The 27,706-nt window shown below is 36.1% G+C and overlaps 1 protein-coding gene across 1 annotated transcript in view; it reads left to right on the plus strand.

Annotated features, from left to right (window-relative positions):
• RBPJ (recombination signal binding protein for immunoglobulin kappa J region) overlaps window positions 1-27,706 on the plus strand; it is a 57,790-nt gene extending 30,084 nt beyond the window's left edge. Inside the window, exons 2-11 of the mRNA XM_084204410.1 lie at window positions 2,266-2,304; window positions 5,643-5,738; window positions 11,162-11,327; window positions 12,471-12,645; window positions 14,168-14,305; window positions 14,511-14,623; window positions 16,720-16,860; window positions 21,181-21,336; window positions 22,127-22,230; window positions 23,024-27,706. Of these exons, the coding sequence (XP_084060536.1) occupies window positions 2,266-2,304; window positions 5,643-5,738; window positions 11,162-11,327; window positions 12,471-12,645; window positions 14,168-14,305; window positions 14,511-14,623; window positions 16,720-16,860; window positions 21,181-21,336; window positions 22,127-22,230; window positions 23,024-23,339 (1,444 nt within the window). The 3' untranslated portion in view covers window positions 23,340-27,706. The remainder of the gene's footprint in view (window positions 1-2,265; window positions 2,305-5,642; window positions 5,739-11,161; window positions 11,328-12,470; window positions 12,646-14,167; window positions 14,306-14,510; window positions 14,624-16,719; window positions 16,861-21,180; window positions 21,337-22,126; window positions 22,231-23,023) is intronic.

Genomic DNA, 27,706 nt, shown 5'->3' on the forward strand with positions numbered 1-27,706 from the left:
TCTTTTTAGTAATTAAGTTTATGTGCAAGGGGAATGTATCTCCTGCACTCGAGTTCTGCAAGGGTGTGTGTTACCTTAGGGTGGAGTGAGGTTTTGTCTATAAGGGTGTTTTTTGTGTTAATGCAGTTTCTGGTGTACTAAGGTCCTCATCTTGGATGGATCTATTTGCCATAGTACAAGTAGTAAGTGTAGTGTGCATGCTTTCTTTGCTCCAAAATAAGTGCCTCTTAATTCTTTTTGTGGTGAATTGAAATGTGCAGAGGGATTGGAGCAAAGACAGTAATTCTGCTCAAAAGCAGGGAGCTAATCTATAGGGATGTTGTTTGTAGAGTATTGCTTAAAGGTGTAATCTGTTCTCCAGTCAGTCACAGACCCTCTGTCAAATAGGATGATCCTGGGTCTTCAGGGGAGAACAACAACTACACAGGTAGTATGGGGGAGTTGGGATATACACTTAGTTACACTGCTACCCAGGGAAAATCAGAGGCACAGGGTGTGCTCAGGAGGTAGGTAGGCAGATCCTGAAAAGATAAGTGTTAGAAGCAGAAAGGCTTTGGATGTAACTTGCCCTCTGCCAAACTGCAAAGCTGTTTGGGTTTTCTAGTTACCTTTTCTGCATTACAGATATGTCTATGCAGTGATGCATACCACAGAGAAAAATATAAATTCAATTTGTGTCCAGTAGACCTCAAAATTTAAAATGTATGAAAACAAATCTCACAGCAAGAATTCTGGTTTCATTTAAAATGAAAAGCAAGCCAGAGAACTGAACTGTATACTAACAACAGCAAAGTAAAACATGAAGGGAATTTATGTCTGGTTGGAAAAATAAATTTTTATTTCATTGTTTAAGCTGAAAAGAAAATCTGGCTTTGTGTCATTTATTCAGTTCCTCTATGTGGACTGCCAGTATTTTAGGAGACAGATTTATCAAGTCTTGAAAAATATCTTTAAAATTGGCTAAGTGTTGTCACTGCCCTGTCTGGAGAGTACTATTTAGCTTAGCTATATAAATGATAATAGTTACATATTTGTACATTTATAGGATTACAGAAATTAAATTGGAATGTATGAAGTCATTCTACCATCAGTAGCTGTAGAGTCCAGGACAGATCCATTACACGAACAGGGGAACTTCTTGTCACATCACTTGATGATCAAATTCTTGTCCTAGGGAGCCTCCAACACTCTTGTAGGACAATAGTAGGAAAGGGTTCTTTTCCCTATCCGGGAAGCATAAAGGGAAAGCTATGCCCACCTATAAAATGAACTTGGCAAGTCATAGAGATATTTATGAACACTGGTAGTAAAAGCACAGTCTCATATCTCTATTTATTTTTAGGCAAAAAGGTGTTAAGCTAAGCCTGTCTTTTTGCTATGTTTTGGTTTTGCATTGTGGGTTTCTTGGGGGTTTTTTCCCCTGTCTTTGTCATCATTTTAGCTTGTGGTTGCACTTCCTCACCAGGATTAGCAGATGTACATTGCTGGGTGCAGCCTTCCTTTTTTCAGATCTTTCACCTGACCATTTAGTTCTAATCTGAGGGTGGTTTTGGTAATGAAAATGTATCTGCCATGTGTTAATTTGGTGTCTTAGGTAAATAAAGACTTTCGTGGAAAGTCTTAGCCTAGTGTAAAGAATATTCTTCCTCTCAAGGACAGTGTTGAAGCACTGAAAGTAGTACAGCTGTCTCAAAACACTTTATGGTGAAAAAACATTGAGTGTATTGCAGGCTATTTATGGATCAAGCTTGGCTGTATTCCATAGGACAGATTTTTCCTGTAATTCTGTACTGGCATGTATGAAAATGTTGTCATCCTTTTTGTAAGAAGTCATGAAGGAAAAACAGATTTTTGAGAAATTGTCCTGGTGGAAAGCATTCACTTATTTGTCAACACAGATATGTCTGTTAATTTCTGTATGTTTACAGTACAGGCTTGTTGATGGCACTGCTGGTCAATTCTATGGCAGAGATCTATTTCTTTACATTCTTGTGATATCTGAACTTTCCAGAAGTGATTCTGAGAGCAAATGTGGCTTCAACAAAGAAAGTTACCTAGTGTTCAAATTTTTTTAAAAAGCCTCTGTTGTGGTGGGAAAGCTGTTCTGAGGAGGCAGTTAATTAATAGTGATGTTATCTAGGAAATTACAAAGAAAAGATGTAAAATTCTGATACAATTTCAAAAATTGTGAAATTGGGATGGTATCTTACTGTAAAATTATGTCTAAACACTTTTTTTTAAATTAGCAACTACTTCTTTTTTCAGGAAATTTGGAGAGCGACCTCAACCGAAACGGCTCACAAGGTAAGCATTAAAGAAACTCAGTATTAAACAATTTTCTGAAGTTACCCTTTGCATTCTCAGAAAAATTAAGTTAAAAATTTGTGGGCTGCTAATCCTAGAATTTTAAATATCAAAGCTTTTCAATTATATATGCAATCAGCAGCCATAATTACAATTTTTAACAGACTGCCTTATTTTTAATATGAAACTCAAAATGCATTTTTAGAAATGGTGTTGACTTCATGTATCAGTTAATGTAGGTTATATTGTAGGATGTGGATCTGCTTATTTTTAAATACTCAGGAATGAGCTGATTTGTTTCTTGAGTAAAAGGTAGGTCATGAAACAGTTTTTGCTGCCGGAAATGAAAGTGGTATTGTCAACAAGTGATCTGAACCAATTTTTGCTGAACCCCAAATAATCAGAGAGAGTATCAAATAAAACTGTCAAGTCAATCCATTCTGGAAAGTGTTTAGGGTGACTGGAATACAGTGCTTGATTTATCTCTGGCCTGCCTGGGATGTATTTACACCAGAAACTATTAAGAAGTGACCTTCTTTTTTCGATCTGCTTTAACACAGTCTGTGTGAATATTTATTATTCTGTGCCACAGACTGTGCTGATTGTAATTAGCTCCTGGCTTTAAATTCCACTATTTGCTTGAAATCAAAAAAGGATGAGCCATTTGTTTTTATAGTTTTGTGTGGTGATAGAGGAAGCCTCTTGTCACCCTGACAGCCTCTGTTTTGAATGAAATGATACCTTATGTTAGCACATGATGGGGGGGACCATTTACGTTTTTTGTTGTGAATATCTGTCTCTCTGCATTTCGGGATAACCTTGTCATCATTAAACTTCATTTCAATGCAAAATTGACCTGTACTGACTTACAAGTATTTGAACAAACATGGCGATTTCTTGTTGGCCTGGCAGTCTTCAGGGATATTTGAAAATGTTATGTTTTAAGTACTGAGCTGTTTTCCATCTTGAGTAGTAACGTATATACTATAACCCTGAAGTTATTAATAGCATTTATATTCCATCATTTAAAAAAATGAACAAAAATAGAATGTATCTTCTATGTTTCAAAAAGAGCAACAAAAAAAGAAATTACTATGCCATGAGATATTGAGACTATGCAGTATTTCTATTTACTGTAGTTACTCTAAATTCCATGTGCAGGATTTTAGCTACTAGGTATGCTCGTTGCTCTTTCCTGAATACAGGGTGGGTATTTGAGAAGTGCCAGCCATCCTTCAAAGCAGCAGTTTGAAAACCTTTCCTATGATGATAGAGGTTGGAAACAAATAACCTGACTTTCCTCTGAAGAGTAAACTGCTGCAACAGAACAACTGTCACCCAGATTTTTAAGATTGACTTGTTTATGTAATGCTGAAAATGTGTTTGTAAACCTTTAAAAGCATTTAGTTCAATTTTTGGAAAATTGCTGTGGGTTTTGTGTTTAAAGGCTATCTGGTTTGACTAATAATCTCCAGCAGAGCAACACTACTCTGTTCATAATGACTATGCTAGTTAGTTTCAGATGTAAACTATAGTAATACTACCTTCATGAAGAGTTTTAGCATTGAATAATGAAAATGTCACATAAGATATCAGTGGGAGTTGTTGGAGGGGGAACATCACTTATTCTCACAGGAGCTTGGATTGTACAAATCCACTGTAGAAACAGACCAATAGAAAACACAAATTTTCTTCCTCATACGATGCTAAATAAAGATCAGATAGCACCAAGCAGTTTTCTGTGTGAGTTGCTGGGTTTGGTAGTAGTCAAGTTTAATAGTAGTCAAGTCAAAAGTTTTTAATAAAACAGATGTTCTTAATTTAGTATGATAGTACTGTTAATAGAATATTTCAAATTGTCAGATTAGAAGTTTTTAAACAACTTAAATGCAACTAATATATATCATAATGAAATGTATAATAATAATTTCACAGTGAATTATGTTTTGGGGTTTAAAATATACTCGTAAAAAATGGCTGTAAATTAGTGAGTCTGTGGGCTTTGAAACAGTTCTTCCAGCTGTACTTTCATGGATAAACATCAGATTTACCAATGTCAAATGTAAATCAAGATCAAGTTAGTCCGTATTTAAAACAGCAATTCAAGTCTATTCTCTGTTCTTATATCCTGGTATTTACACAGAAAATCAGCTCACTAATCGCTAGATATTAATCATGTCTTATGCAGGCATGACAAACACAAGAATTTGCAAAACATCATTAGCAAAGCTGAGTTGTTGTTGTCCAACCCAGCCCTGGCTCAATCTACTTGCTTTTCTCTATGAAACTGTGTGGGGATTTCTTTTGGAAAAGGTCTGGTCAATAAAATACTGCTTTCTATCTTCCATGATTTTTTTCACTAGAAACGTTTGTTTTTCCAGATCTGTCCTAAGGGAATTCAATAGTTGGCGCAGTTCACAGAAAAAAGACAAAATCCAAACAGCCAAACGAAAAATCCTTCTTATGTAGGGCTTTATCTTTTCCTATAAATTCCTGATGAATTCATAATTTATTTATCTGGTAGATGACTTTGAAGATGAGTGCATTGGTGGGCTTTCAACCCACAAAGCTCCTTCAGGAACTGGTGTTCCTGCCAGCACTCCGGCACAGCTGATCCCTAGGGTGTTGAATTTGGCATGCTGCTTAATGAACAGTTAGATTATTATACGGAAGAGTGACTGGCTGTTATTGTTCTCTTGCTTCTCTCAAGGAATTGTTGTTGGTGTGTTTGAGGTAATTACAGCATTTATATAACATCTGTAATTACAGTGATGATGAACAATAAAACATTTTTTAAATTTTTTTTTTACCTGATTGTATGCAGAAAGGAGATATTTTCTCTAGAAAACTAGGTGAAACAATATGCTGAAGAATTTAATTTTTTTCTTAGTAACTTCAAAAAAAAACTTGTATAGAAATATTGCACTGAGTTGGTTAAAAGCTTAGATAATTTGTCCTTATCATGAGATACTAAATAGGTCCTGAAGAAAATATTTGACTAATAAAATGTATTCTAATTTGTGGCATGGTGCTTAATGAAATAGGACCTTAAACATGGTGCAATTACTGGCATTGGTATGATTGTACATCACAAGAAATTTTTTTTCTGGAAAATGTAGTAATTTTAAATGATCACAGACCCCATATTGCTAGTTTTGTGCAGTTACTTCTTTTTCCTGTATAATTGTCTTAAACAGTGAGCAAACACATCTTGACCCTGTTAATGATGGCCTTTTTGGAATTTCAGGTTCTGGGGTTTTCTCCCTAAAGTTGTCTGTGTTTTGTTGTAAACAAAACCGAAAGAACTTTCAAAGCTTATATTGTGTTTTGATTTTTAGGGAAGCAATGCGAAATTACCTGAAGGAGCGAGGTGACCAAACAGTGCTAATACTCCATGCGAAGGTTGCGCAGAAATCATATGGAAATGAAAAAAGGTAACTTTTTACACTGTACTGAGTCTGTCTACAGCTGGGAGCTAAGGAAACTACACTGTGTAGTTGGGTGCATAGCCCTTTGCAGAATTCCTCAGATTGCTCTGTAGTCTGAAGAAACATAAAATGCTTCCTCCTAAATAATGTAATTATGTAACAAGTACTGCAAACCTATAGCATTCAATGGAGTGCTCCCAGTTGCTACCAAGAGGTTCCCTATCTATGGGCTAAGCTTTTCTTCCATTGCTTAAAATTGTTCTCATTTTAAACCTTTCATTTTAATGTTGGAGTAAATGAGGTGATCAACAGTGAATACTTGTAGAGGAGTTTTTTTCTGAATAATTTCACATTAATATGAAAGGGAAATTGCTAGCCTCAGTAAGATAAGTTTCTGAATCACATCTGTAGTAAGTTTTAAAAGAATGATAGGTCAATTATGACTGTATTTATGATAAACATTTCCTTGCAAAAATCAATACAGTACATGTTACAATTACAGGTACTTTTCTAAGCGACAGAATCTGCAGGAATACATGAGAATGAATGCTTTTTAGGCAAAGGTGCTTTTCCTGCAATCTTCTCTTGCAGTCCTCTCTGTGTGATGTTTTCTTGCATGACTGGTAGAAGCAAATAGGATGCTCCTTCATATATGGTTTTCTAGACCTAACAGTTGCATTTGTTCATGCAGGTTATCTCTGTTTCATCTGTTTAAGAATGGAAGCATGTCAAATAAGTGTAGAAAACTTGAGAGCTTTATGAAAGAAGATCAGGAATGAAAATAGTTGGTTGTTGGTTATCATGTAGTATGGTGCTGAAATGATTGCTGTTGTGATACAGGTATGAAATGAAGGTGTGGAGTGAAATGAAGTGAGGGAGACTCCACAACCTCTCTGGTCAACCTGTTCCATATGCAGTCACCTGCACAGTAAAGAGTTCATCCTTGTGTTCAAGTGGAACTTCAGTGCACCAGTTTCTGCCTGTTCCCTCTTGTCCTATACATACTACGGTTTCACTTTTTCAGTTTAAATATTTTAGTTGCTCTTAAGCTGTACTGTACCATGTATACTGTCTCTAATATTGTTCTGCTAGTTCCCAGACTGTCAGCATCAGTAATGATGTTCCATTATTATCAGCATAAAGGAAAGTGCCAGTTATTAAATCCTTGGATCCATGTGTGCCCTAAGGTACATAGTAAAATGGAATGATGAATTATTATATTCCTGTTTCTTCTTTTGTTTTTCTCGAGTTTTTAAATTGTTTCTGCTTTATTTATTGCAAACTGGCCTCTGTTTCTTCATATTTCTGGAGTAAGCAAAATTAGTAAAGTTTTAATGCTCTTTATGCAACTCGACAGTCAAGTTTTCATCATTTTTACATTCACCGTTTCTGAAGTGAGTTGGTTTGCATATATCTTAGAAAGAAACTTATTTTATACTCATTTTTGTAGTCAAATTTCCTGTTTTCCATGGGATTTCATTGTAGCATGGATATCATCTGGTTAATTTTCGGACCTAAGGAATAACTTACTTTGTATTACTTTTGTAACGAGGAATTCAAGTTACAAAAGTAATTGTTTCTTATATTTAACATCTCTTTCAAGTAAAAATAGAACTTAAACCTAGACAAACTTCACCTCTTGTTCCAGTCTTTATTTAAGTCTTACTTGTTGCAAAGTCATGGAAAATGCTTGCGATTAGCAAACTTTGCACATCATAATTAAAAGGTTAGCACAATAACTACTTTTCAGTGTTTATGAGGGTTACCAGGTGGTGAGATACTCTGTTAAAAGCTTACTGTAGATGGTGCAGATCTCATGTAGCTTGGCCTGTTTTAAATAGGCATCACAATTACACTATTCCAGGTGCATGGATGCAGACTTTCTAGGTTAATTTGAGAGGTTTTGGTACTTCTAAGTAACAGGAATGAAAGCAGTTGACTTTCTTGAGTTTACCCTTCATATGAGCCTCGCACTTCACAAAATTAATGGTTTTTAGCTTAGCAAAGAAGCCAGGAGGTAAGAAGCCCAGGTTGGGCGGTTGGGCTTTAGTTGAATTTAAGACTTTGTGCCTGATGTTTACTGTATTGGATGACTGTCACCTTCCAAAGGCATTCAACTGATAGAGACTCAGGTGCTGTTTAGTCCTGATGAGTGTGGGTATTTGGTTTGCACTTCTTGTATTGTTTTTCATATTTACCATTGACTGAGACTTGTCACTTCAAAGTCTGAGCAGTGTGAACATTCAGCAGTGTAAAGGACTGAAGTGTTTTGGATTCCAAGGCATAGTTCATCTAAAGACTGTGAGCCAGATAGGGATTTTGATTGTGCTGTTTAGAGTTAAACATGATCACAGCTGATTAGCATGAGAACGCTGTAGCTTTGTCTTGTTTTACAGCTGTTTGAAGGAGCTCCTGTAATTTCTAATCAAGTACTTCCTTTCTCTGAACTGAGTGTGCCTTTCCTCTGGATAAAATTTGTTATTGAGAGCATAGCTTTTTCCAGGGCTTATCCCATAGCTCCACTTTGTCCTTAGCACTGTAGTACCTAATGATTTTTCATTTGTTTGTTGTCTTGTTGAGTTCTTTAGTGGATGTTGTTAGTTCTTTAATCTTCTATGAAGAAAGATTGCTGAGCAGTTTCATACTCAGAACAATGTGAGTAATTGACAAACACTTGGAATTTATGAACAGATACTTTACCAACAGAAAGGAAAAACTTCCCTTCTAAAGTCTATCTGGATGTAAAATAAGTAGCTAGTAGAAGCATCTAAATTCTCCGGAAGGCAAGGGCTTCTGTAAGATGCACGCAGAGATGACTTGGATGATTTGAAAAAGCAAACCTTTGTGACAGAAGCCTGTGGTTTGAGGAGAGCATTGAGTGCATCAGAACTAGGTAGAAATGACACGAGCGGATCTTTTTTCCCATTGCTTCCTAGCAAGTTCAGTTGGAGTAGCTTCTCTTCTTGGAGTACCACATTTTCTCTGTATTGATGGGCTTGAATTGACTGAAGGAATACTGTTCTCTCCTTTGATATTTATCTGATTTAATGCAGTGTTTTCAAAGTTCAAACCTGGTTTACGTTTTCTGTATTGGATAGCATATTCGTAGCTAATTTTTTCTGTGCATGAGTTCACGGGATGGTAAATATGAAGTAAAAAGACCCAAGCCTGTAGCTGTCTATGCCTGAAAGCTAAGAGGTAGATACATAAGAAAGAAAACCCATTCAAATTGTGAGTGTCCAGACTTTTTCTTCATGTTTTAACCAAACTTAAAATTTTATCAGCTTTAAAAGTTTCTTTGTTGAGTAAGTTTTCAAAGATGTTCCTGTGAATTCTAATTTTAAGAGTGCTTTTTGTTGTGGTTTGTTTTCTCTTCATCAGTGGGTCACACCTTGTTTCTTACAGGTCTTTATTGCCATCTAGTGGCTGTACTTATTCAAAGGACTTGGTTTAGAATAAAGCTGAAATGAGAAAGGGTATGAAAAAAGTAGGGATTTTCTTGTGTTCTAACCACAAAGGAGTACATAAAGAAAGAAGGTAAATGTGTCATGTTATTTATGGTGCAATATTATTTGGAATAGATTTTTGTTTTCGTTTTGTTTGGTGGAGGTTTTTTTTACCAAAGCATTGCTCTGTTAATAAAGGTTGACACTAATTTTTAATCCGTGCATGACTTCTTCATCAGGAATAGCTTACAGATGATGACCATGATACTTTTGAAAGAGGTTCATAAATCTTTCAGCTGTATATCTATTGGTATAACACCTGCTTTGCTGTGTTGTAAATAAAACAAATGCAAGTGACAAAATTTGACTGCAGATTTATAGTCAAGAAAGAAAGTTTGAGTTTTTTGCCTGCAGACAGTAAATTTTTATTCATTTTCATAACCACTAAGACTTTTTAAATAGCAGTAGAACTTAAAATTTGGTGATTTGTTTCTCTGACAGAGAATATACATTATTTGTGTCCATTAACCAAAAATACTACAAATACTTGCATTTATTTTTATGTATTCTTGGTACGTGTATTTAATTGTATGGTATTAATAACATGGCTTTGGTTTCATCTATTAAGAATTCTGTAACTTAAAAAAACAATTTATATCTGTTAAATATATATGCTCATGCTGGAAAAAAATATGCTGAATAGGTGAGATAAATAGGAGTTTTACACTAGGTTTTCATACTAAAGCTAGCATTAATGGTGTTTAATAGAAATAAGGATCATTTAGGATGAAAAGGATCTTTCAGATCAAGTTCAGCTGGTTACCTGGCACTGACCTCTCTTGCCCAGGACTCCCACAGACACTTAAAAACTGAATAATTTTGTCCTCTGGTCATTTTCCATGACTTGGAGCCCACAGTTCAGTTTACTCCCCTGCCCTGACATCTGCCCACCAGCACAACTGGCTGCTGCTCCAGCGTGGACCCTGCTCCCCCTGCCTGGAATTCAGATGTCCCAAGCCCAATTAAAAAAAAAAAAAAAAAAAAAAAAAACAGAAGAAGGAAAAAAAAAAAGGCCAGAAAACCCTCATCTGTAAGGTAGGAGTCATTGTTGGGTTGCAGAAGTGCCAAGTTAAAACAGTACTCTCCAAACTGAAGTAAATAAAATAATTAGAAACTTTTTCGTGTTCTCCTCCCTTACATGCCTCCTTAGCTACCTCACAACTGCATGTACTCATTCCACTTTATCTTTCATCATAGTGAAATGATGATAAAAACACAGCAGCTTGTTTGCTAACTAAAACCAAACCTTTGCAGGATTTGGGCTTTAACAATTTGCAGAAACTTCAGGACCAATGCGTTGTATTATAATGCTGAATTTAATTTTGAACATATTGCAATATGATTAGAGTCAGTGCTGCTGAACTCTAGGCCTTGTTTTTTACACTTACTGATGAAGATATAAAATTATCTATTCCATTTAAAATCTGGGGAGAGATTTATCTCTGGATGGAATAAACTCCCTTCTTACATATGACAAAACTCTCAATATGTAGGAATTGTAGTCAGCAGCTGTCCATTAAATTAGTTTCTGGAACTGTTCTGTGTATATTAATTGCTCCATCATGTCAAGCACCTGCAAAAGACTATAATAACTTTTGAGGCCTTTTTTCCTTTCTTTCAGAATCTCTTTGTAAGGTATTTTATAGAGATGCAGAGTGTTATCTGGAATCTATTGAACTGGAAAGATTCTCAGTGACATTACATCTACTGCTGATTTTCCTTGTGCTTTTTTTTTTTTTTTTTTTTTGCTTTTTTTTTTTTGCTTTTTTTGGGTTTTTTTTGCATTTTAGAAAACCTTCAAGACAAATGAAGGTCTAAACTGCATAAACTCAAGTACAAAGTGTGAATGTGAAAGCATTGGGTACGCATCAGTTTGTTTATCTGGAAAACTGTGTGATTCCATAATGTGTTCTTTGTTTTCAGGTTCTTTTGTCCTCCTCCATGTGTGTATCTCATGGGCAGTGGATGGAAGAAAAAAAAAGAGCAAATGGAGCGGGATGGTTGCACTGAGCAGGAGTCACAACCTTGCGCCTTTATTGGAATAGGAAACAGTGACCAAGAAATGCAGCAGCTGAACTTGGAAGGAAAGGTAGAAAAACTGTAATAAACCAATAAGATAACTAACTGCAAAGGATATTATAGCTATAGGGTGCATATTTCAAGGAGTGCCCTTTCTTATTTTTGGATCATTTTCTTTCAAGGTGTTGTATAGTGGTTTAAAAAAAATCCCTCAAAATATTTAGGACAATAGAATAGTTGGTTTTGGCTCCTAGGGTCATAGCAGGGTGCTGACATTTAATTTGTAGGTTGTCGATGCAGACTCAGTAAACTGTTAGGTTATTTGGTAGGCATCAGTGGCTAACTAAAATAGGCCTTCTGGACCAAATTCTCTGTCCTGCTCCTTGGCTTGCATGAGTGGATAATCTTAACAAGGAAATACCAAAACATCTGCTGCTAGAAGTAGTCTTTAAGTCCCTTTGCCTAAAAATGCAGTTGAAGTAGCATCTTAAAAATTTACTAAGTTATTTTTACAGTGGTGTAAATTGCTTACAAGGTTTTTTTTTAAGGTATCTGTGATGACTTAAACAGTTGGACTAGAACTAGCAGCAAAAGTGTTCCTGGTTGTTACTTGGTTGTATTATTAAGCAGCTTTTTATAGCTACCTGGTATTTCCAGCACAGTCTACCAGAAATGCTTCATATATTCAAAATAGGAAAAGAATAAAGAATAATGCAAGTTCTTTATGAGATTTTTTAAAAATTCTGTTGTCACCTGGCATAAACACTTAGCCAAAAGTAACTTCCTTGTGTTTCAAAACCCAGTCATTTCCCATCCTTTCAAGAAAAGTTTAACTCAGTACATTTTCTGTGCAGGCTGTCCCTTGTGCATGCCCAGTGCAGGGTCTGTACAGCCCTAATCAAATAATAATTTTTAGTAGTGCTCTTGACCCCTCACAGGTGGCTTTGACACAGTTATGGTCTCCAGTCGTCTCTTCTAGTCCTGGTAAGGGTCTTTGGAATGATAATAGGGTAATGAGGTTGGGTGCAACACTTCACAAAGCTCAACAGTAGTGATAAAAGAAATGCATAGGGAAGAGATGGAAAAAACAGGTTTTAGAACTGGTTTAGAAACTATTGCATCAATTTTCCTATTTCATTCATAGTTAAATATGCATAGTTTCTTGAACTGGGTTGGTTTCAAAGAACAAACCACAGTATGTTTTCACCTACAGAATTATTGCACTGCCAAAACATTATACATATCAGACTCAGACAAGAGAAAGCACTTCATGTTATCGGTAAAAATGTTCTATGGCAATAGTGATGACATCGGTGTGTTCCTCAGTAAACGGATCAAAGTCATCTCCAAACCCTCTAAAAAGAAACAGTCACTGAAAAATGCAGACTGTAAGTATTTCTCTGTTTTTTCTTTATTTAGCAATTAATTTTGTTTCGTACTACTGTTTCTGTTATGTATTCTAAGGTCTGACTACAAGGGAAATGCATCAAAATTTTCAACTCCAGTTTTTTTGCTGTATTTCAGAACTGTACACGTCAGTGTATTTTAAAATATTCCAATATAGATAGGTTACACTGTTGAGTTTTATGCAGTCGTGGTTAATTATTTAGTAAATATAAAAGGCCCACCCAAACCCCCTTGTATTCCAAGGAATGAATTCAGGTAGTCAAGTGTATAAAGAATGTTCTACCTCAGCTTTCTAAGCTTTTGGATGTCTCTAATAGCCATGATCTGGTGCTTAGAATGTTTTGATCAGTATCAAAGAGATTGTTTTCAGATTGTGATGAGTAGCATCATGTTATCCGAGCTACACTTTGTCACATCACAGCCACCTTCTTGCTGTCTCATACCATTTTCATGTTGTTCTTATTTTTGTTTTGCATGGTTCCTTTTAAGTAGTCATTTAGGAAATCTGTATGGTGATATTTCACCCAGATTTATTTGCTTACCATGTTTTTCAACTAACGGTATCTCTGGTGCTAATGTATAATTGGGAACGTTTTTGCTTTTCCTCCACCTTTTTTTGCCTGCATACCACTGGAGCACCTCAAGAGATACCCTTTTTTTTTTTGTTTGTTTTTCTCTCTCTCTTCACTAGTGCTTTAAAAGGCTCTTCCATCTGTGTTGGGCTGGAACCCATTCACCTATGGAATGTGGATCTCGGGGCCGCTAGCTTGGCACATGACTAAAGGCAATCTGTTGCTGTGCAGTTCACGCCCGTGGGCTCAGAGTATGCACTGTTGAATTTGTGTTCAGACAGATAGTTTTGATGGACAGTGAATATGAACCAAGAATTCTTCAATAGTAAATATGTACCAAGTAGAACAACATGCCCATTCTGATGGCAAAATTTTAGTTGCTGGTTTTTTTTTTTTTAGGGGAGCAAATTTTACATTTCTGTCTTTTGAATGATAAATAAATTCAGATCTGAGAACATTACAAGTTGCATGGTTATAATTTGACATAGTTACATCTGTCTTCCTTTCAATTGCTTGTGATTTGTAAGAATTCTGTCTTTATATTTCAAATATTCTTCAAATGATTGCTGAAAGTTGTATTAAGTACTTCACAAGGGCAAGCTAAAGCTTATGCTTAAATCAGTTGCTGGAGAACTATGAACAGAAGGAATTTTCAGCTGGCAAGCACTAGCCCATTTGGCTAAGTGCAGAATTCTGTGAGCTAGCATGCCTTTGGAGAACAGCCACTCTGTATGTTATTGCACTAATAATTTTATGTCTATTTTTGGTCTGTCAGAAATATAAATATTTTCTAAATTCACCAATATTTGATAATTATGTCTTGATTTCAAGTACTCTCCAGTTTATTTTATGTTATTTGTGACTTTTTGATACTTTTCTATGTAATAATGAAGTAATTTTATAATCTCAAGTCTGTATGTGTTCCTTGCAGTATGTATTGCATCAGGGACAAAAGTGGCACTATTTAATAGACTTCGATCCCAAACAGTTAGCACCAGATATTTGCACGTAGAAGGTGGAAATTTCCATGCCAGTTCACAACAGTGGGGAGCATTTTACATTCACCTGTGTAAGTAAAAACAAATCTGTGTATTTTTCTTCACTTTCTTTCCTTCATCCTCACAAAAAAATCTTGCTTTTTTTTCCCTCCATATTAATTGCCCATATGCACACTTGTTTTTTTACTGAGTGTATATTTGATGTAATAGTGTGATGTTAAATGTTTCTCGTATCAAGAAAATACAAGTAATTCTGAAAATTCCTCTTTCATGCAGTGGATGATGATGAATCAGAAGGAGAAGAATTCACAGTGAGAGATGGCTACATTCATTATGGGCAAACTGTCAAACTTGTATGCTCAGTTACTGGCATGGCACTCCCAAGACTGGTACAGTTTCATTTCTCCAATGCTGTAATTAATTTATAGATGGCAACTTAGTGTAATTCCATAGCTGGGTTTGCAGTGTTTACAGGTTTTGGTCTTGTGTGTTGCCTTTGGGTAATACATGTTTTTTTAATGGAAAATGGCTTATATTTTGATTAAAACATACTTTTGTATCTGCAAATTATTTCTGTAAACAAAGAACAACTTGTAAAATAAGATAGGGAATTTTTCAGAATTTAGGACTGCCAAAATAGGTTAATCTATTTTAAAAACAGTATTGTAGATTTCTCTGTTCCAAAAGGCTTCAAATATTGATACTGAATAGATGAATAAAATATTTTCATCCAGTAGGACTTTTCCATGTGTTGAGTTCCAGCACAGCTTTAAAAATGCTTGACTGATTTGAATCTAAAAGCACTTCTGTGTACTCCTGAGTATATATTCTACCAGTAACAGCTTGCAAAAACCATTTTTTCATATTTATTAATACTATCGTTTTAAATCTGAAATATGGGAATTGCCTTTGGAATAACCAGTTAAGGTTTGTGAACCAAGTAAAATATTACTTCTGGATACACAGTGTACTGGGCTTTGGAAATAAAGTTAGGTATAATTATAGATTTTTTCCCTGTTTTATGCATTTAATCCCAGCCTAAGTGGAATTTTATGTGAATAATAATCAATAGTGCTTCATATGGGATCTTCAGTGAAATTGTGGCTTGTGAGCTCATTATGAGTTTTGTACAAGGCTCTGCTAATTCCAATTTAGGTAGAAGCAATCTTTAGAGTGCACCAATATAAAAACAGACTTCCTGCAGTCAGGCTTTTGTTCCCCTTTCCACACTAATTTTACTGGGACTGTAATGTCAATTTTTCTCCCAATACCAAACTTAGCTAAAAGATAATAGCCTGCTCAGTGTAAATGGTACAAAATGAAAATTTTGTTTGACAATAAAAGCAGTTACACTGATTACACTACAAATATGGTTCAAGCACAGGAAATTCAGTAAGAGGATGTCGCATTTTTGTGGGCTTCATGTTAATACTTTTTTATTGATGAAATGAGATGCCATCATTTATTATTCCAGAAACCTTATTTGTAAGTAGAAACAGATTAAAGCAAATTAGGCTAAAAGTTCCTGTTTTGTTTGCCATGGGGAATATGTGTCATCCTGCTTACAGGAGTAATGGAAGGTGATGCAATTAAAAGATAACTTGCAGATATTTTATAAGCAAATGCAAAGTATTTAGAAGAAAAAAATTAACCTTTAAATTTATTTTACTAATAATACTCTCTGTTGTAATTAGATATTGCAAAGGACAATTGGGTTTCTGATTGTCATCTTAGAAATATTCAGGCACTTTCGCTGTTGCATCTGGTAGTGTTGCATAAAGCATTAAACTTCTTTCTAGGAGTTGAGTTAAAATTACAAGCTACAGATTTTCACTGTCTAAGGGAATAGCTCTTGATTTTAGAAATTAATTGGCAAAAGAGATCCAAATTAAGTCAGCAGATATTTTTTCACTGCACTGCCAAATGTAAGGAACAGTAGTTCTTTGTAGTTGTCTTTAAGTAATATTTAATTACCAGCTACTGATAAGGTAAGTTATGATTGTTGTTTCCAAAACTCTATTTAAGGACATTTTAGTTAATTCTTACTTTAATTCTTCTCCTTCAGCTACCAGTTTGCCACAGAATGTTGTTGATCCCATCAGTGGTGAAAGCTTCTGTAGAAACATATTAATTACTAAAAATAGTCAATAATAATAATTGAAGATAACAATATAATTAATAACTGCTCTTTTACACCAGCAAATGAAACAAAAGTAGATTTTGCTGAAGTTTCAATTTTTTCCCCACTCCTTCAGCAAAAATAGATAAAATATATATGCCTGCTGCACATTGAAGTACTGAGTATCACTTCAAGGTTGTGTTCATGTTTCAAAAGCATTAAGAATTACTAATCTAGTTTCAATATCAAAATGAGAGGCATGGAAATGTTATAAAAATTACTTTTCCTTTACTGACTGTATATATGTAATAAAGTGTAAAAGTATAGAAATTGTTCTAAGTGTATATGTATAATTTTCAATCACAGATAATTCGAAAAGTAGATAAACAGACGGCATTATTGGATGCAGATGATCCAGTATCACAGCTCCATAAATGTGCATTTTACCTTAAAGACACTGAGAGAATGTATTTGTGCCTTTCCCAGGAGAGAATAATCCAATTTCAAGTAAGTTGTTCAAAACTATTTCAATAGATAAGTGTAGTTGCAAAGTTTTCTCAAGTATCCCCAAATTATGTATGAATGCCATTTGTGCAGTATGTTTTGAATGTGAGTCTAATACTTTGTTTTGAAAAAAGAGGATGGAAAGCAATAAATTGTTATCTGTGCCTTTCCAAATCTGTTTTTCTTTCCTCATAATCTTCTTCCATGTCTCTCTGGAAAATGAATTCTCATTTCTCCAGTGGAGAAAATGGAAACACACTGGAAACTTGTGCATGTAGTCATGATACTGTGGTTTAACAGGTTTAACTCCAGCCAGTGGAGCTGCACCACTTATTTGTGTGTCCCCTTCTAGGTTGCAGCAAGTAGGAAGTGATACAGTTGTTAATAGTCTTGTTCCATGATGAACTCAGCAGAGCTGGCATGTGTTGCTCTTGGCTAAGAGTGTAAACATAAACAGCTGTGGCAGTTGCCCACAGTAACTTGAAAAGACAAATTTGATTTGTCTGTAAAGAATAGCAGTATCTTAGAAATACTTTTTTCTCCAGCAGGTGGAGAAAAACATTGGGTTTTAGGCTCTTGTGTGTTTGCATGCTTGTAGCACTTTCACATGGTAATTCCTGCCAGACCAAGGACACTGAGATTGGCTCAGCTGGTCAGAGCATGGTACTGAAAACAACAAGGTGGTGGGTTCAGTCCCTGAACATGCTTAGTCTTTACTTGAGTTGGACTTGATGACCCTTGTGGGTCACTTCCAACTCAGAATATTTTGTGACTTTGAAAACTTTGACTGAGTTCAGGACTGCGTAAGTATTGCAATTTTCTTTAAATATTTTGGGGTCCGCTCAAATAACAAAAGGTGTTGAGAGATAATGCTGTGTTCCAGGAAGATGGCCATGCTTGCCAGAGATTCAGGACTTCTTTAGAACAGCTGTACCTTCTTGGGTAAGAAAAGTAGAGGTAGGAAATTTGAAGCTAACATTGAAGATGTCCCTTAATTCAAGGGAAGGGACAGGGAGGCTTGGTAAAGAGTCATTTCAATTCTGTCCTGAACAGGGACAATGGAAAGCTAATGTGAGAAGCTTTGTTCCTATTTCAATAAATGTTCATGACCTGTGGTTCAGAAGGGACTAGATCTATTGTTTCTACCCACAGCACACAGCAGAAATACTTATCTGTCAATATATATTCTTGTAAAGGAGAGTGAACTATCATTAAGAAGAGAAAGCTGTGAAATGTGAACTACAATAACTCAGGATCAGCCTGCTATTTAATCATTCTTAGAGTAGTGTATAGGAGTGCGGAATGAAGAAACAGCTCCTGCCTCTCTGACACCTGCCTTAATTCAGCATCTTGGAATTGCCTGTGGGACTGTTAGGATGTCCTACCACTCTTCAGTTTCAGCAGCACTTGTGGAGCCCAGTCTGTTAAGAGCTCTGAACTTTCTGCATGGGTAGGAGTTAGATAAAAGGACACTCCCTATCCTGAATTCTCCTAGTGGAGTAGGAACCTGCTGCTTATACTTGTTGAATAAAATCTGGTAACCTGCATGTCAGACTGCTACCATGCTTTGATACTTGTTGAATAAAATCTGGTAACTTGCATGTCAGACTGCTACCATGCTTTGGTAGGTGAAATCACAGTGAAAGATAAACTCTTTCTGCCAATGTCTGGAGAGAAATCCTGTTTTATCTGGGTTTTTTTATTTTGGATCAAAAGACAAAGACCAAGGAAACAGCATGTGTATACTGATCCTTTAGTAAAAATCTAGACAAACTGTGGTCACTCTTTGGAAAAAAAAAACAAAACCAAAATAACCAAAACAACAACCCCCCCAAAATCCTGAAACTTTAGGATGACAAGTCTCTCTTGGGTATATGGAAATAGCCCTATATAGAGACCATAGAAGCTTAAAGCAAAGAGGCTGTAAAAAGTCTGCAGGTGAGCATGAACCTTGAAATTCAGGTGCTGAAGCACCAGCCAGATCTTTCTTTCACGACATGCATGTGTTCTGGAGCATGCAGAGAGGATATAAAATAATGCCTTACTGTATCAGAGCACATCCCTGTCTGTGCCTAGTCTGCCAACAGCAGCAGGAGTTGGTGCTTAAAGGAAGCAGGTGGATCTGGTTGTGTTTCACAGTCCAATGTGGTTGTACTCTGCCAGCATCCACACTTGTACCAAGTGTTGTTAACGGCTGCATTCCTGACTCTTGTCTTTTAGTGTCATTTTGTAGATGTGTTCATTGGTTTGATAACCTCAGAATGTGCAGATGTTCTTTTTCTTCAGTAATCTGTGGCAGAAAGTTCAAGAGGTTTCCTGTTCCCTGTGTAGTAAATGTTTGCTGTATTTGTTTTGAATGATGTAACAATTTCTGTCAGTGATTCCTACTTCCAGTTTTGCAGAATTTAGTGAGCAAGAGTTCTGCATTCACTTAGCTATCAACATCTTAATTTCTTCTCTTTTAATTGGAAAAGCACTGTCTTCTCCATTTCTTCTCATAAGTTCAGCATTCCTTGGTGATTTTAGTTGCCCTTTCTGTCACTTCTCTTGTTTTTTCTCCATGACTTTTTTAGATAGGGAGACCAGAACTGCGCCCAGTATTACGGAATTAGGTCAACAAGAGATTCACACTGGCAAAATAATACCAGATCGTTGTTCTCAGCCCTGTTTTCTGATGCTGTCCAGCATTGTGTCATCACTCACACCTGCCCCTGCACATCAGGGTGGTGGTTTCAGACAACTGTCAGTGGCAACCCTAGGATCCTAAGTTGTAACTTCTGTCTCCAGTTGAAGCCAGACAGTACATGAGTACTAAGCATGATGTTAAGGCATTTTAATCTTCCAATACCACCTGTTGAGAAAATTTAGTTAAAAAATGAAAGGAAGGGTGAGAAATGTCCTTGGAACCTAATTTGGAAGTGACAAGGAAGAATGCTTCTCTAAAAGAGGAATTGAAACCTTTTAAAGATTTCTGTAACAGACAGAGTAATGTGTTACTGAAATGATTCGTGATCTAACTGGATTTTGAGAACAAATTCTGTATCATTTGCCTTCCACATCATGGACTTAGGAAATGTGAAAGAAGTCAGTCAAGGATCTTTTACAGCGTTGTTCATTTTTTCCCATCCATGGTTTTTATTTGTCATGATTCAAAGTATATCATTCCATGCCAACAAGAATTACAATCAGCCTGTAGGAATGGTGTCATGCTTCAAAATAGTATACAACAGTTCCTGTAGAATGGCTCCTCTTTTGAAGTTGGGCTAGTAATTCAGAAGCTGTGTATATTACTGATGGAAGTTTCATTTGGGCATCTTGAGTTTGGAGGGATCTGTAGTTACTATCCATGTCACACACTTCCCTTGCCAGCTGTTTTCAGTGCTTTGTACATGGTCATACCAGAATGAAGAGTCCACATGAAAATGCAGCTTTGGTTTTTAACATCTAATATGGACAATTCATGCTAATTGAAGTTTATCTACTACTTTGAAGAGTGAGGGTTACAACTACCTACCAATACATCCTTAAAGCTTAATGGAGGGAAATAGAATCTAGGTATTAGAATTTTTTGTCCCATTTTTTTCTGTGTTTAACCTATACACAATTTTCTTATGGGTTGCTGGGTGGTGAAATTGTTCAGAGAGGCTTCTGTTGCCATAAAAAAAATGTGTATTTTCTATGTATCTACCTATGTATACTAATTTAGTAGTATTTAGAGGGAGATACTAGATGACCTTTGAGGTTCCTTCCTGTGCAAGCCATTCTGTGACTCCATTATTCTAATTTGTAAGGCTGTCACTTCAGCTTCTCTCCTATGTCTTTGCACAAATGCTGCAATATAAGCTTGTATTTTCCATCATTTTGTGGAGGATGAGGAACTCTAAAAAGAAAAAAAATCTTGAGCAGATAAAAATCATAACTAGTGAAAAGTATTCTGCTTCACTCTGTAGCTGTTTTCGATATTTTGCCTTAATAAGAGATCTGTTTTAAAGCAGCTAGCTGCTTCCAGTTGCTGTAGTTTTTTTGTTAATGCCTATTGAATAACATTAAAACTTTGTAAGTTGAACTAAAATGAAACTCCAACATAAGGTTGGAGGAGGTGACAGTGTTGTAGGTGAGAGTTATGGTGTTCTCACAACTACTAGTTTTCTAGTAGTTTTTTTGGAAATGTGAAGAGGGTTTCCCTAGGTCATTTTTAGAGGAAAACATAAGGAAACATGTTTTTGAAATAACAGGCATTGTTACTGGCTGAGTTGGTTTTTAGGTCTGTGACTTGACAAACATCTCTACAGATCAGATTTGAAACTTTCATTTCTCTCTAAGGCCACTCCATGCCCAAAAGAACCAAATAAAGAAATGATTAATGATGGAGCTTCTTGGACAATCATTAGCACAGACAAAGCAGAATACACATTTTATGAGGGGATGGGTCCAGTCCATGCTCCAGTGACACCTGTGCCTGTTGTGGAAAGTCTTCAAGTAAGTTAGTAGTTTGTTTTAATAAACTGGTTTGTAAGATTATTTTTGTCATACTCATTTAACCATCATGGTATCCTTGTGAAATACTGTAGGAAAACAGTCTTAATAGCTTTATAAATAATAAAATTACTTTGTTGTAGTAAGTTTTATTTCTTACATTTCAGAATACATGAGCATATCCATCATAGGAATAATATTAGTATTGTATTTTAGAATTTTAATATTGTATTAATACAATTAATTACACTAATTGTATTACTGTAATTTAATATTGTATTGTAGAATTTTATTTCTGAAACTACCATGCAGTGATATCCTTAGGACTTCTGTTTGGTTATTTTGAAATTGTTTTTGACTCTTGCAAAGTATAGATCAGAGAACCTTACTAAAAAAAACCCCAGCATTTGTCAGAGGAAAAACTTAAAGCTCCCCCGACACCTTCTCTGAAAGATTTTGTTCTCTGTTTTCAAAGCCTTGTTGACATCTATTCTAAGTGACCATTATCAAAACTTGGAAATTCCTTCATAGGATCAAATTAATTGGCAGTATCTTTTAGATGTGTTACTTCTTTATAGTTCAGTTGTGTGGATTGTGTTTGTGTTTTGGTTTTGTTCAGCTGATAAAAACAGCACTGTTAAAGTTCTTATCTTCATGTGAAGGTTTTGTTTGTGAGTTTTTTTGGTTGGTGGGTTTTTTTGTTTGGTTTTTTTTTGAGGGGAGAGTGTTTATTCTTAATAATACATATTTGGGGGGGGTTTTCTTGTTCTTTTTCTGTTTGCTCCATTTCCAGTTGAATGGTGGTGGGGATGTAGCAATGTTGGAACTTACAGGACAGAACTTCACTCCAAATTTACGTGTCTGGTTTGGGGATGTGGAAGCTGAAACCATGTACAGGTACAATATTTGCTATTACTTCTGTGGTGTTTATGTTTTACTGGGTGCTTAAGAGTGTATACTGTATACTTGTGTACACACTCAAGTGTACATACACTGCAGAAAGGGGTCTGGGAGTGCTGGTTGCCAGAGGCTCAGGATGAGTTAGCAATGTGCCCTGGCAGCAGGGAGGCCAAACTGCATGCAGCTGGTCAAAAGATGTGTCTGTCCCACTGCAGTCAGCACTGGTGCAGCCTCACCATGAGCACTGCATGCAGTTCTGGGCTCCCCATTAAGAAGGATGTTCGGGTACCAGAACATGTCCAGAGAAGGGTGGCAAGATGGTGAAGGGCTGGAAAGTCCAAGGAGTTGCAGTTGAGGACTTTGGGCTTGTGTGGTTTAGAGAAAAGGAGGCTGAGAGGTGACTTCATTGCTCTTGCAACTTCCTGAGGAGGGGAAGTAGAGAGGGAGCTACTGAGCTCTGCTTCCTTCTATCATGTGCCAGGACATGGGAATGGATTAAAGCTGCCCCAGGGAAGATTTAGACTGGACATTGGGCAGCATTTCTTTACGGACAAGGTAGTCAGACACTAGAGCAGGCTTCCTAGAAAGGCGGTTGATGTCCCAAGCCTCTCTGTGCTTAACCAGATAAAGGAAACTGGGCTTTAACAATATGATTGTAACTTTTGGTCAGCCCCCAAGTGGTCAGTGTGTGCACTAGTTGAATATTGTACTTCCACTTCCAACAGAGCTGTTTTATTGAATTTTTTTAACTTAAGTACATTGTACTCAGTTGACTCTCCTGTTTTTTCAGATGTGCAGAGAGCATGCTTTGTGTTGTTCCAGACATTTCTGCGTTTCGAGAGGGTTGGAGGTGGGTCCGACAGCCAGTCCAGGTTCCAGTAACTTTGGTCCGTAACGATGGCATAATTTACTCCACCAGCCTTACCTTTACATACACACCGGAGCCAGGGCCACGGCCACACTGCAGTGCTGCTGGAGCAATCCTCAGAGCCAACTCAAGCCTCATGGCCTCCAGTGAAACAAACACAAACAGTGAGGGAAGTTACACAAGCGTCAGCACAAACCCCACCAACGTCACATCATCTACGGCAACTGTAGTTTCCTAACTACTGTTGTTTGTCTGGACTTTAATTGACTTTTCGTGCTACGTTCAAGAGAACTGAACAATTTTTGTGGTTTCATGGGAAAACACTTTTCCATTTTAGGTGATATGATTTCAACCTTGTTACCTGCAAGTGCTGATCTTAAAAACAGAAGCCACAATAAAAAAAAGAAAAAACCAACATCCGAAACATAAGAACTTTATTGAAAATCTATTTTTCAGCTGTGGTTTTTTTAGTGGGCAAGAAACAAAAATGTGGCTGGGATACATGTTGAGCAAACTAGAAAACATGAACACAACATAGTTTTTATGGACCAAGGAACTTGTATAAGCTTTAGTATAAAAGGTACATTTTCACCATACCTTTTTTGTATCACAACATATAGTACACTTTTGTTACCAAATAGTTTATATTTTTTTTTCTCTGAGCTTTTGCTCTGAAGTATATTCAGGTTCCAAGCCTGACCATGCTTGTATAATCTAATTACCATACTCTTCCAGTTTTAAAAAAAAATATATATTTTTGGTCTGTGGCTGGAACTGTTCCTTTTTTTAAACTGAAGTCTTGTGACTTTTTATGAACTGAAATTGTTTTTATTTCAGCAAGTAGAACCTTGTAAAGGCCAGCATATTTTTTTTAAGATTATATGAAGTCTGTGCAAAAGCTTTAAAAAATGCCTCTGCCTTGCCTGCAATACATGCAATGTATGTTAACTTTAGTGCTCTGTTTTCAGTCATTGTTAATAGTTATTTCTGTTTTTCTTTTTAAATATGTATTTATAGTGATAATTCATGAGGTTCTAACATTACATGAGTTTTTTTCCTAAAAGTGGCATCTCAAGCAGTCATATTAATGATTGTTCATGTCACAGGCATACGTTGGTGTTTTTGAAGGGTTGTTACTGGGTTACTCCCCCTCTTCCTTGCTCAGTCATATTACATCTGAAAATGTTTCAGGATCTGTTCAGGTTTTTCTAATCTTGTACATAATTTGTATTAAGTGTAAGTTAAATGTTTTATTTCAAAAGTGGAATGTTCCCAATAACTTCATTTGGCAGCATGTCTTCTGTCTTGTTGGCATGAAACTAAAGTACCATGAGAAGTATGTGCTACAAATGGGATTGGTAGGTGATGCCCTTCATCACTTGAGAATCACAACAAGCATGTTTTTCTTCATTCTGTTCAGTAAATTAGGCCAGACTTTTGTGTAACACTTGTATTGAGAACGTGCTTTCATTGTGAAGTGATCATACAGTAATAATTAGAAGTAAATTTTATTACTTAGAAATGGGCAAATAGAAAATCATAAAAGCACTATGAAGATGTCAACTCCTCCCATCCTTGTTTCCTGTGGGTTTCCCTTTCCCTGCCAACAGCTTGTGCAACATTCAAGTCTTCTCTCCAGCATAAATTCAAGGCTCATTTGCACTTTGACTTTGTTGGTTGTTGCATTTGTTTTTCATTTTGACTTTACCATGTTTTGTCCCTCCCTGTAGACCTGCCTGCTTCATTTGTATTTGACTGAATACCCCAGTAGTTAATTTGTAGTAACAGAGCTAGGCATAGACTTGTAGGACAAGTTCTGACAGTGTGATCTTCCTCTTTAAAAGCCAAAATTTCATGGTGTGTTCACCTTTTTCTGTACCCTGAAGCAAAAGTCACAACTGCTGTGTAAATGTGAACCTGTGGTTTCCTACAGTGCATTGCTTACAAGCTTACCTGTTGACCATTTTTGTAGGGTTTTTATTTCTGACCACTGATTCCAGTTTCAACACCCACCACCATTTTAAAGCATCGTCTCTGCACCGTCTGTGTGTACTCTGACGCTCCATTCTGCCTGTTTGCTTTAGTGCTCCGTTGTACATGTGGAAACAATGTGTTTAAAGGAAGAAATTGGTTATAAAGCGTATTTAGCAACTAGTAAAATCAGTGCCACTGTCCTCCTGAAATGTGCTTGTATTCTACCACAGGCCTTCATACTCGTTACTCTGTATTGCAGAACGTGTTCCCGTGACGTAGTCGCAATGCTGGTTCCTAGCACTAGTGAATGCTGCCTCACCTCATCTCCATTTCAGTGACCAAGGGCAGGATTCATTGTGGCCTTATCTCTGTTTTAAACTGTTTACTGGCATTTACTTGCAAATCTGTTTACCTTTGTATGTGCTGTAAAATTTTGGGTTATTGTGTTGTGGCAGGAATTGTTTCACAGTGTTTTTGTTAGAAGCACATAAATATCTTACAGTACAGCTTAGTTCAAGAGCCACAGATTTTCATCACTAATTAGATTGAGAATTAAAATAAGCAAGATACATATATCAGATTTAGAGGGTATTCAAGAAACCATGATAGACACACAGCAGGCAAACCATAACAAGCCTTTTAACCTTCAAAGACTATTTAAAATAGCTTTTCAGAACTTGACACATGCTTTTATACTCATTATTTTAATTTTTTTTACATATAAATGCAATACTTTTTATATTCAGTTTCTTTACGTGCGGTAATTTTGCCCAATAGATATAATATCCCTTGACTTGTAAAGATTTATCCTAATATCTGCTGTTCTACACACTACAGCCAAGTGGGTGAAAAAAGAGCCTATTCTGCTTACAATACCATTTTAAACCACATTTTTTCATTTGGCTTGTGGCTCTCTTGTTGCCAGTAGTTATTCTGTAGTACAGAAATGGTCTTCCAGGTCCTTACTGTTATTAATACGTCCAGTTGTTCAGATATATTATCTTCCTGAACTTTTATTTCTGTGGGGTGATATTGTTACATATATTGGCCTTGTGAGCTGTTAACAATTTTCATGATATTAACAATATCTCAAGATTTTGATAAAACTACTTATAAAATGTTTCACTATGAAACTCTTATAACTGTTCAAGTCTAGCTGTTAAGTCTGCTGTTAATTCTGTATACATAGAAATTGAGTCTGTGTTCAGAATGTTGTTATAGTTCCAACTATAGGAAGAAGAAGCAAAGTGAGTGCTCTAATTTAGCTATGCCTTTTCTTGTTTTCTGTTGCTCGGAACTGCGTTTCAGAATTCAACACTAGCGTAGTCTTTAATAATCTGCTGCTGATGTTTTTCCTAATTATTTGCCCCAAGGGCATCCCACAGCTATGTTAATAATGGTATTCTGTACTTGTTTTCATTGCACAGACTTAAAAAATCAGAATGGTTACCTGAAAAGACATTAACTTGAGACATAAATTGATGAATTCCCCATGTAGAAAATATTAATGCCTAGTGAATCAAATTATCTATTGGAAGTAAGCTACCCACTTGTGGATTAAGTGACTCCATAGAGATGTCCATCTTGAAACTAAGATGCTCTTCAATTATTAACCATATTATTTACTTTCTTTCAAAAGCAGCTGTGTTTATGAGTACTGAACAAATGTGTATACTTTCCTGTGCCAGACTTTTGACTTTGTTTTCAAGCACTGTACTGTGGGATTGAGTGGCAGCTTTGTTAGAAAAAGAAGTATATTAGGGTTTCTACTTAACCCTTTTAGGACTGAACAATTTCTTCTCTTTAGAAGCTGTAAAATAAATGAGCAGTTCTAACTTCGTAAACATTCTGTCTGTGTTCAGCACTGCATTTGCCCCATCTGGAGGTGCTATGCTAATGTCATTTTTTAAAATCTTGTAGCATGTGTATACATTCAGTCTTAAAAGGGTTATTTTTACAAACTGTGCACCTGTAAAGTTTCTTAGCAATAAAGGTAGAAAAACGAGCAAGTTTTTACCATAATTTTGTAGAATTAATTGCTCAGTTCCATATTTCATCAAGAAAATCCCTGCAATATGGGCAGTTTTGAGGATTAAATAAAAGTGAAATGTAAACCACATAAAAGTGTTCTTGTCAAGTGTACTCTGTGTGTGTATGTGCATAAACTGTCGGGTTGCATTTTTTCTACAAGGCTAAAGATAAAATGCCATGTTACTGTTGCTGTGACAGACGTCATTGAACATCTGTATGATGATACAAAAGTACTTATGGTTTGAACAGGTGTTGAAACTTGCCACATTTTATTGTTTTTTTTTAATGTTGACCAAGCAATATGGGTTTGATTTTTGTTTGTTTCATTTGTTTTGGGTTTTTTTTCCCCCAAATGAACAGTGAGGTCTTCTGTGGAACCAGAACAGCACAAAGACAACCAACCCTGGGAGTGAGAACTCATCAGTACTTGTGAGGCTGTGCGCACTGGACTCCACTTAAATGGGATATGGAATGTCCACCCAAAAATCTAAATCGGTTTCATTTTTGCTTGTATTATTGCTGAAGTTAGATAAGAAACTGTTTTTTAATAATGTGTAAAAAAAAGTTTCACTTTTTTATATAATTTATTAAATAAGAAAA

The sequence above is a fragment of the Fringilla coelebs genome (genome assembly GCF_963513975.1).
Source record: "Fringilla coelebs genome assembly, chromosome: 4".
Lineage (NCBI taxonomy): Eukaryota > Metazoa > Chordata > Aves > Passeriformes > Fringillidae > Fringilla > Fringilla coelebs.